The sequence below is a fragment of the Caretta caretta genome, chromosome 17 (assembly GCF_965140235.1).
Source record: "Caretta caretta isolate rCarCar2 chromosome 17, rCarCar1.hap1, whole genome shotgun sequence".
Lineage (NCBI taxonomy): Eukaryota > Metazoa > Chordata > Testudines > Cheloniidae > Caretta > Caretta caretta.
This window is the reverse complement of record NC_134222.1, coordinates 23,844,865-23,853,589: the sequence shown is the minus strand read 5'-3', so window position 1 is coordinate 23,853,589 and position 8,725 is coordinate 23,844,865. Positions and strand designations below refer to the sequence as shown.

Genomic DNA, 8,725 nt, shown 5'->3' with positions numbered 1-8,725 from the left:
CCTTGCCCAGCTCTGGTTCTTAACAAGGATAATCTCTGCACTGGGATGTGAACCAGCAAAACAGGCCCTTCGACATTTCTCGCGCAGTTTGCCTGTTTAAGCCGTTCCCGCCAGCACCTGGCCTCCCGCCCCCCGCAGCAGGCACCCGCTCCCGGGACACCGCTGGTTCAATCCCCCCGCTGGCCACACGCCAGCTCCGCCCGGGCAGAGCTGCTCCCCGCGTCTTCCGACCGCCACGAGGGCTGCGGGAAGCGAGCGACGGCTCCCCAGAGCGCCGCTCCCGCCGGGCCGTCCCGCGGGTCCGCAGGGAGCCGGGCCGCGTTGCTAAGCGAGCTCGGGCCCGTTGCCAAGCCCCGCCTGGCGCGCGGCGGGGGGGGGGGGGGGGGCGTTCTCCTGCTCGCGCCTCCCCCGCCCGGGAACGGAGCATTCTGCGCTTGCGCTTGGCGCCGAGAGTGGCGCGGGACCGGAAGTCCGCTTGTCCGTCACAGGAAGTGGCCGGGCCGCTCTGTCTGCGCTGCGCGGGGCTTCGCCTTCGTCCGCTGCGGGTGGGGCGAGGGATGGCGCTGGAGACGGTGCCCAAGGATCTGCGGCATCTGCGTGCCTGTCTGCTCTGCTCCTTGGTCAAGGTGCCGGGACACGGGGGGGGGCACGGGGCGAGTGCGCGGTGGGGGGGCAGGCGGGTGCTGGGGGCGAGTGCTGGGGGCAGGCGGGGGACACGGGGCGAACGCGGGGGCGGGGCAGGCGGGTGCTGGGGGGCGGGCGCGATGGGAGGGGAAGGGGGACACGGGGCGAGCGTGGGGCGGGCAGGCGGGTGCCGGGGGGGGCAGGCGGGGGACACGGGGCAAGCGTGGGGGGGGCGGGTGCTGGGGGCGGGCGCGGTGGGGGGCAGGCGGGGGACACGGGGCGGGCAGGCGGGTGCTGAGGGCGGGTGCTGGGGGCAGGCGGGGGACATGGGGCAAGCGTGGGGGGGGCGGGCGCGGTGGGGGGCAGGCGGGGGACATGGGGCGAGTGCGGGGCGGGCAGGCGGGTGCTGGGGGCGGGCGCGGTGGGGGCAGGCGGGGGACACGGGGTGAGTGCGGGGCGGGCAGGCGGGTGCTGAGGGCGGGCGCAGTGGGGGGCAGGCGGGGGACACGGGGCGAGTGCGGGGCGGGCAGGCGGGGGACATGGGGTGAGTGCGGGGCAGGCAGGCGGGTGCTGGGGGCGGGCGCGGTGGGGGGCAGGCGGGGGACATGGAGCAAGTGCGGGGCAGGCAGGCGGGTGCTGGGGACGGGCGCGGGCGCAGTGGGGGGCAGGCGGGGGACACGGGGCGAGTGCGGGCCGGGGCAGGCAGGCGTGGAGGGGAAGGGGACACACGTGGGGACACCAGGCTCTGATCCCTCTCTTCCTGCCGCACAGACCATTGACCAGTTCGAGTATGACGGGTGCGATAACTGCGACGCCTACCTGCAGATGAAGGGCAACCGTGAGATGGTCTATGACTGCACCAGCTCCTCCTTTGATGGGTGAGCCTGGGGCCAAGGCAGCTGGGGGGCCACAGTGACTTTCTGGGAACTCAGGTCCTACTAGACACTAGCTCTAGTGCTTCCTGGCCAGGCCGCTCCCCCTTGGGCTGTGGGAGCCGCCTGCTGGGGCTCGGAGCTTCACCAAGAGTGGGGCTGAAGCCGCTGAATCCCGGCATGTGCCTCCTGTGGGGCTGATGCTCCTAGACCTACCTCCCTCTGACCAGATTCCCCCTAGCCCAGCCATCCTGGTGCAGGGCAGAAGCCCCGAGCTCCCCCCCATCCAGTCTGGTAGGTGGAGAACGGGGGGCTCTGTGAGCTGCACTTTAACTGTAAAAGAGCCACGTGGCTCATGAGCCGCCATTAGGCCACCCCGCTATATAATACAGATTCATGAACTCCAAGGCCAGAAGGGATCATTGTGACCATGTAGTAGTCTGACCTGTAGAACATAGGCCAGAGATTGTCATTAAAGTGATTCTTGAAGCAGAACTTTTAGAAAAACGTCCAGTCTTGATTTAAAAATTGTTGGTGATGAAGAATCCACCAAAATCCTTGGTAAATTGTTCTAATGGTTAATTACCTCATGGTTAGGAAATTATGCCTTATTTCTCATCTGAATTTGTCTAGCATCTACTTCCAGCCATTGGCTTGTGTCACAGCTTTCTCAGCTAGATTGAAGAGCTCATTATTAAATATTTGTTCCCCCTGTAGATACTTATAGACTAATCAAGTCACACCTTAACCTTCTCTTTGGTTAGCTAAATAGATTTAGCTCTTTGAGTCTCTCACTATGAGGCAGGTTTTCTAATCTTTGAATCCTTCTCATGGCTCTTCTCTGAACCCTCTCCAATTTATCAACAGCCTTCTTGAATTGTGGGCACCAGAACTGGACACAGTATTGTGACAGTGGTCGCACCAGGGCCAAATACAGATGTAAAATAACATTTCTACCCCTACTCAAGATTCTTCTGTTTATGCATCCCAGGATCATATTATCTCTTTTGGCTACAGCTTCCTATGGGAGCTCATATTCGGCTGATTATCCACCCTCATTCCCAGTGCCAGCCATGTGTATAGATAGTGGAGTCTCAAGTGTCTGATCTGACTGGTCAAGGCAGACATGTCTCGCTCAACCTGCTGGAGCTGGTACGTTCCCATGGGTAGATGGGAGTCTCCTGTTTCCACACTTCCCCCTCCTCCACTTTGTCTTTTGCCAGAGGGAGCTCTGACATGGTGACGCCATAGAAGAGGGCTTCATTTTTGCTGCTAGTATCCATGATACCACTGCTCCCAAGTGCTGGGGAATGTAGAGCACTGTTGGGGAGGGGGTCTTGACTTGCTCTTCATCCTATCTCTGGTTAGTCTGGGTTGTGCTGTGTGGTGGGGCTTGTTGTCGGGAACATGCCTTGTGCACTAACCCTCTTCTCTTCTGCAGGATTATTGCTATGATGAGCCCTGAGGACAGCTGGGTCTCCAAGTGGCAGCGTGTCAGTGAGTGTCTCTCTCTTCTAATATGGATTTATAATTTAGCTTATTTTCCTTTGACAAATGTTCAGGTAGCAGCAATAGCTTTTCTCACCACCCCTGCAGGGCCAGGGGGGTTGGATAAGTCCCAGGTGGGGCTGTGGAGTCCTGGCTGGTGCCCTGCTGTTGAGCAGGTGTCCTTTAAAGACACCGTGATTTACTCTCCGTGGGAAAAGTGCTTTCTCACTCCCTTCTAGTGAATTCCTCCCTTATTACCATTGAATTTGGGGTAGAGGTGGGGGGGATTCAACACACCAAATTACCACAGGCTGAGTTCTCTTGCCTGGATGGTGATGTGGAGAATAAGCCAGCGTGTGTGCTGGTTTTGTCTTTCTCTTGCAGGTAATTTCAAGCCTGGTGTGTATGCAGTGTCTGTAACTGGTCGTCTGCCCCAAGGTAATCTGGCTGACTTTTCTCCTGATTTTTAAAAGCATGGTGGGATGGTGTCTCCTCATGTAGGGGGACTCACCTGAATGCGCACATGGTGGAGGGAGGATCAGGATTCTCTTCTCAGCTCTGCCATGTACTCTCTGTATGACCCAGGCAAGTTTTGTACCTCTCTGCCTGATTTCATTTTGAGGTTATATGTTTGCTTAATAAAAATGCATACGTGTAATTTACCTAGATTCTTGTAAGGCATTTGATTTAGTACAACACACCATTCTGATCTTTGTTTTTATAAAGAGAATTGTACAGTATCAGAGAATGTGTTAAGCTGAGTACAAACTGGCTAACTGACAATCTCAAAAAGTATTTGTCGATGGGGAATCGTCATCAAACGTGGGTAATGTGGGTGTTACTGGTGGGGTTCCGCCGACATGGGTAGGAGGCCCAATGCGGCAACATTGCCATCATGTTTATATCCATTGATCTGGATGTAAACATAAAATCATTGCTGGTCAAATTTGCAGGTGAGACAAAGGAGGAGTAGTAAATGACAAAGATGGGCCAGGCAGTGTTTTAGCCATGTGGGTCCCAGGATATTAATGAGACAGGGTGGGTCAGGTAATATCTTTCTATTGGACCACCTTCTGTGGGTAAGAGACACAAATTGTCAAGCTTACACAGAGCTCTGAAAACTTCAGTAGTTTGGCCATGCTGCTAGAGTAACCTCCTGCCGACTGCCGAAAATTCTTCTCTATGGAAGTGTGCATGGAGAGAGAAACTGTGGACAGTCAAGGAGATAGGTGGGGAAACCATCCAGGCAACCTGCCAACAGTCTCAGAAGGCAGCTCAGAACTGACATGGTTGGAATCTGCTCAAACCTTAGCCCTACCTAGTGTTTCGGGAAAAGGAGATGATGCAATGCAATGCATCTAGGAAGAAGAAATGCAGGCTGTACCTACAGTGAGCCTTTAAAGGATTGAAGGGTCAAGTGGACAAGCAAATCATCCTGAGTTCCCAGTGTGATGCTGGGGCAGACAGAGCTAAAGTGAGACATGATACATAAACAGGAGTACTTGTGGCACCTTAGAGACTAACCAATTTATTTGAGCATGAGCTTTCGTGAGCTACAGCTCACTTCATCGGATGCATACTGTGGAAACTGCAGCAGACATTATATACACACAGAGATCATGAAACAATACCTCCAAAGTGATCATCAAGTTGGGCCATTTCCAGCACAAATCCAGGTTTTCTCACCCTCCGCGCCCCCCCCCCCACCCCACACACGAACTCACTCTCCTGCTGGTAATAGCTTATCCAAAGTGACCACTCTCCCTACAATGTGCATGATAATCAAGGTGGGCCATTTCCAGCACAAATCCAGGTTTTCTCACCCCCCTCCAAAAACCACACACACAAACTCACTCTCCTGCTGGTAATAGCTCATCCAAAGTGACCACTCTCCCTACAATGTGCATGATAATCAAGGTGGGCCATTTCCAGCACAAATCCAGGCTTTCTCACCTCCCCCCCCCCCCCCTTTAATCACTTTAGATAAGCTATTACCAGCAGGACAGTGGGGTGGGAGGAGGTATTGTTTCATGATCTCTGTGTGTATATAATGTCTGCTGCAGTTTCCATGGTATGCATCCGATGAAGTGAGCTATAGCTCACGAAAGCTCATGCTCAAATAAATTGGTTAGTCTCTAAGGTGCCACAAGTACTCCTTTTCTATAAACAGGAGTAGTGACTATGAAGGCGATGTTTACCTCCATATACAGCATTGATGAGACAATACTGGAAGACTTCATGCAATTGTTGAATCAGCACTTTTTAAAAGATGAAAAAATTGGAGAGGGTGTAAAGAAATCCAGAGAAATGATGTGAGGGCTGGTGAAAATGCCTTGCAGTGAGAGACTTCAAGAGCTCAACCTGTTTAACTGGTCAAAGAGAAGGTTCAGGGGAATTAATTACATGGGGAGAAAATACTGGATGCCAAAGGGCTCTTTAATCTAGTGCAGAAAGGCCGAGGAAGACCCAGTGGGTGGAAGTTAAAGCCACACAAATGCAAAGTAGAAACAGACACAGATATTTAACAGTGATGGTGATGAGCCATTGGAATAACCTGCCAAAGGGATTGGTGAATTCTTGGTCTTGATGTTCTCAAATCCCGACTGGATGCCTTTCTGCAAGGTGCTTTAGTCAAAGACAAGTTATTGGGCCCAATCCAGGGATGACTGGGTGGCATGTAATGGTCTGTGTTATACAGGTGGTCAGACTGGATGATTTAAGGGCCCTTTGAGCTGCCCGTCTTTAAAATGGGGCTGAGACTTGCCCACCTCACAAGGAATGTGAACCAGAGTAATTAGTATTAGTGAGGCTTTGGGCATTATGGGCCTGGGTGAGGGCCTACACCTGGGGTAGGGTGCCACCAGATTTCCCAAATCTCCCTTTTCCAAATGACACTGAAGTTCTTGTTTGTCTCCTTGTTGCAGGGATTGTACGGGAGCTGAAGAGCCGAGGTGTGGCCTACAAATCCCGAGACACAGCCATAAAAACCTAAGCAGTCATTGCACCACGTGGAGGAGTCTCCAGCATCTGGCCAGTGTTCCTTTTCTGCAGAGCAGCTGGGGTACAGAGACTGCTCTAGGAAGCAGCTCTGGTGCTTTTCAGTCCTGGGGGTGGGTGGGAGGGAAGGCAAGCAGGAACTCCTGATTGATGGCGGTGGTAGTGGGGGCTTCTCGAGCATTATCTGGATTCTTAAGGTGCCTCTCTCTTCACCCAGCAGATGGAGAATCTTTGAGCCCAGGGGCCAGGGTTGGGGGAAGCAGTGGGCTGGTAGGAACACATCTGTGTATGATGAAGGATTTCTCTAAGAGCATTGTACAGACGACCCCCCCGCCCCGCCCCCCGAGTTTTTCAGAAGCAGCAGGTCAGCCAGACGTTGTGTGGGGGAGGGGTCATGGGAGGGGATTGTTTTGTGTAAATATTCCCAATAAAAATGTGGTCACAGGCATCTGTTTTCTTTTCCTAGTCACCTATTGCACCAGCCTCCTAGCAGTCTGTCTGAGGAGGGTTGGGGCCCCATATAGGGACTCACCGTGGGAGTTGTTCTGGTTGGTTGCTGCCCTTTGCATGCTGGAATTGTAGATTGGGCTTAGACTCTGCAACTGCCACCCCTTTCTCTGCACCTTGGGCCAGATGGGAATCCTTGTGCTCACTGGGATTGGGCCTCGTTTCTGCACTACTGAGCAGAGTCTAATGGCTGAAGGTCTAGCGCCAGGTGCTGGAGGGAGGAGGGAGCTGGGGTGAAGGAGGACATTACCGAGCACTGGATAGTGCAGTAGCTCCTAACAGTCACAAGCAGGCTTTCCCTGTTTGCTTGCATAGTACCTAGCACAAGCTGGAGGCAGGAAAGTGAAGCTGGTGCTGAGGATTTTGTGGCATGTAGAGCAAGAAAAAGGCTCGTGGAGGGGTACCAGGGAGGGGTACCAGTTGGCTTGTGGTAGCACTTGGACACAGTGAAGGGGAGAAGTGAGGGGTGTACACATTACATCCCACACTCCATACGGCTTGGACTCCAGAGTCCCCTGTGCTCTCACCGGTGCCCTGCCCTCCAGGCAGATGGCGCTTCCCTACTCCTCTTCCCGTTTGTCTCCTGTGAAAATGCTGCTCATGTTACTTCTGTATTTGCATAAGACTCTTCTTCATTCCATGCTAGTCCAGCAAGAGCTGCTGACCATAGAGGATAGGAGGGTCTCTGACTTATAAACATTAGAGCTGACAAAGCACTTCGGCAGCTCATAAAAATTAGCTATGTGAATCATATTTTCCTTCCTCTCTGGAACTAACCTTGCAATCAGTGTCCATTATAATGCCCTATTTTTGCATCCTATCAATTGAGCCTGGAAAACTGGCTTCGCATGAAAGTTTCTGCATTTAAACCGAGAAGAATATTTTTGCAAGTGTGAAGAAAAATATATGTCTGAGGGTGAGCTTTTTCCAACATGATTTAGGGGTATGTGGCCTTGTGACTTCAGGGGTACTCTTAGTGCTGAGTCATTAAGGCATTTAGCTCATTGCTCAGAGAGATTCTTCACACTTCCCTGATTAGAGATTTTGCCTCTTGTTGTTTGTCTCGGCAGTTCGGTGATGGTTTCTTACTCTCCCTCCAGACTTCCTGTGAGTTAAAACTCCTTGAAAACGAACATGCTGACTTCATTTGAAGAGAGGTTATCACAAGGCAAAGTTATTAACAGTATCTGTGGATGGGTAGAGCCTTATAAAAAAACAAGGGTGGCAGGATGGGAGATGTTTTTTCTTTGGCTGCAGGGTAGGGCAGTGTGTGCATGTGTACATACACCTACCTGTGTGGGAGCATGTGGCCCACTACTGGCTGGTTGCAGCTTAGAAAGAACTTGGATGTGAGGCCAAGGCCTATATGCTTTTGGAGAACCAAGGTTCCAATCTCAACTCAACCTGTGCCTAATGAGGGCTGCATTCACATTTCAGTTCTAAATCTCTACTGTAATTCCATGAATATCAATCCTTGTGCTTTCTGAGATTGTCACATTGTTCTGTGTATATTCCTGCTCATGAGATTAAAAAGGCTCCTTTCTGACATGCCCAATGCCAACTGTTTCTGGGTCTTTGCCGGTGATTTCACATCCCACCACAAAACTTGGATGAAAGTTGGGTTCTGAATTGTGATATGACCCTCGTGCTTTGGGGATTAAGTCAGCTTCTAACTGGGTGTCTCCTAAGCCATCCCCCACAGGAAAGTGAAACCTGTTGAGCACCATTCAGCCCTAATCTGTGGAGTTAAAAGCCTCTTAATTTTTGAATCTGGCCCAAGGCTAGTCTGGCATGCCACACACTGGGAGATGCTTGACTAACTGATGGTGATTAGGAAAAACCTTCCCAGGACCTGATGATTATCCTAAAACAACCGACTGTGGGGTTCTTGCATTGTTCTCTGGAGCATTTGGTTCTGGCCATTATTGGAGTCAGTATGCTGGACCTTGGGTCTGATCCAGCCTGGGAGTTCCTTCTCAACAAATAGTAAAATTAAACTGAATTTCTGTGATGTGAAAAGCATCCGTGGAGAATACTTTGCATCAGTGACTGCTGGGCCGAGCTGCTTTATGAAAAGGGCTGTGATCCTGGGATAACCGGTCCTGGTTAAACCTTGGAGCTTGGGGAGAGCTAGTGATGGTCAGGCTTGACAAAGCCCTGGCTGGGATGATTTAGTTGGGGATTGGTCCTGCTTTGAGCAGGGGGTTGGACTAGAAGACCTCCTGAGGTCCCTTCCA

The 8,725-nt window shown here is 52.3% G+C and overlaps 1 protein-coding gene across 1 annotated transcript; it reads left to right on the top strand.

Annotated features, from left to right (window-relative positions):
• The first annotated feature begins 465 nt into the window (after positions 1 to 465).
• On the top strand, positions 466 to 6,429 carry SUPT4H1 (SPT4 homolog, DSIF elongation factor subunit). Its single transcript, XM_048823962.2, has 5 exons — positions 466 to 626; positions 1,396 to 1,502; positions 2,938 to 2,993; positions 3,369 to 3,422; positions 5,909 to 6,429. The coding sequence occupies exons 1-5, from the start codon at positions 558 to 560 to the stop codon at positions 5,974 to 5,976; spliced, it is 354 nt and encodes a 117-aa protein (XP_048679919.1). The 5' UTR covers positions 466 to 557; the 3' UTR covers positions 5,977 to 6,429.
• The last annotated feature ends 2,296 nt before the right edge of the window (positions 6,430 to 8,725 follow it).

What these genes read in the sequence shown, in the direction of transcription:
- SUPT4H1 (XM_048823962.2), top strand. Translation starts at nt 558, where the DNA reads ATGGCGCTGGAGACGGTGCCCAAGGATCTGCGGCATCTGCGTGCCTGT. An exon ending in CTCCAAGTGGCAGCGTGTCA is followed by an intron (nt 2,994 to 3,368) that starts GTGAGTGTCTCT and finishes TTTCTCTTGCAG; the next exon opens with GTAATTTCAAGCCTGGTGTG. An exon ending in AACTGGTCGTCTGCCCCAAG is followed by an intron (nt 3,423 to 5,908) that starts GTAATCTGGCTG and finishes TCCTTGTTGCAG; the next exon opens with GGATTGTACGGGAGCTGAAG.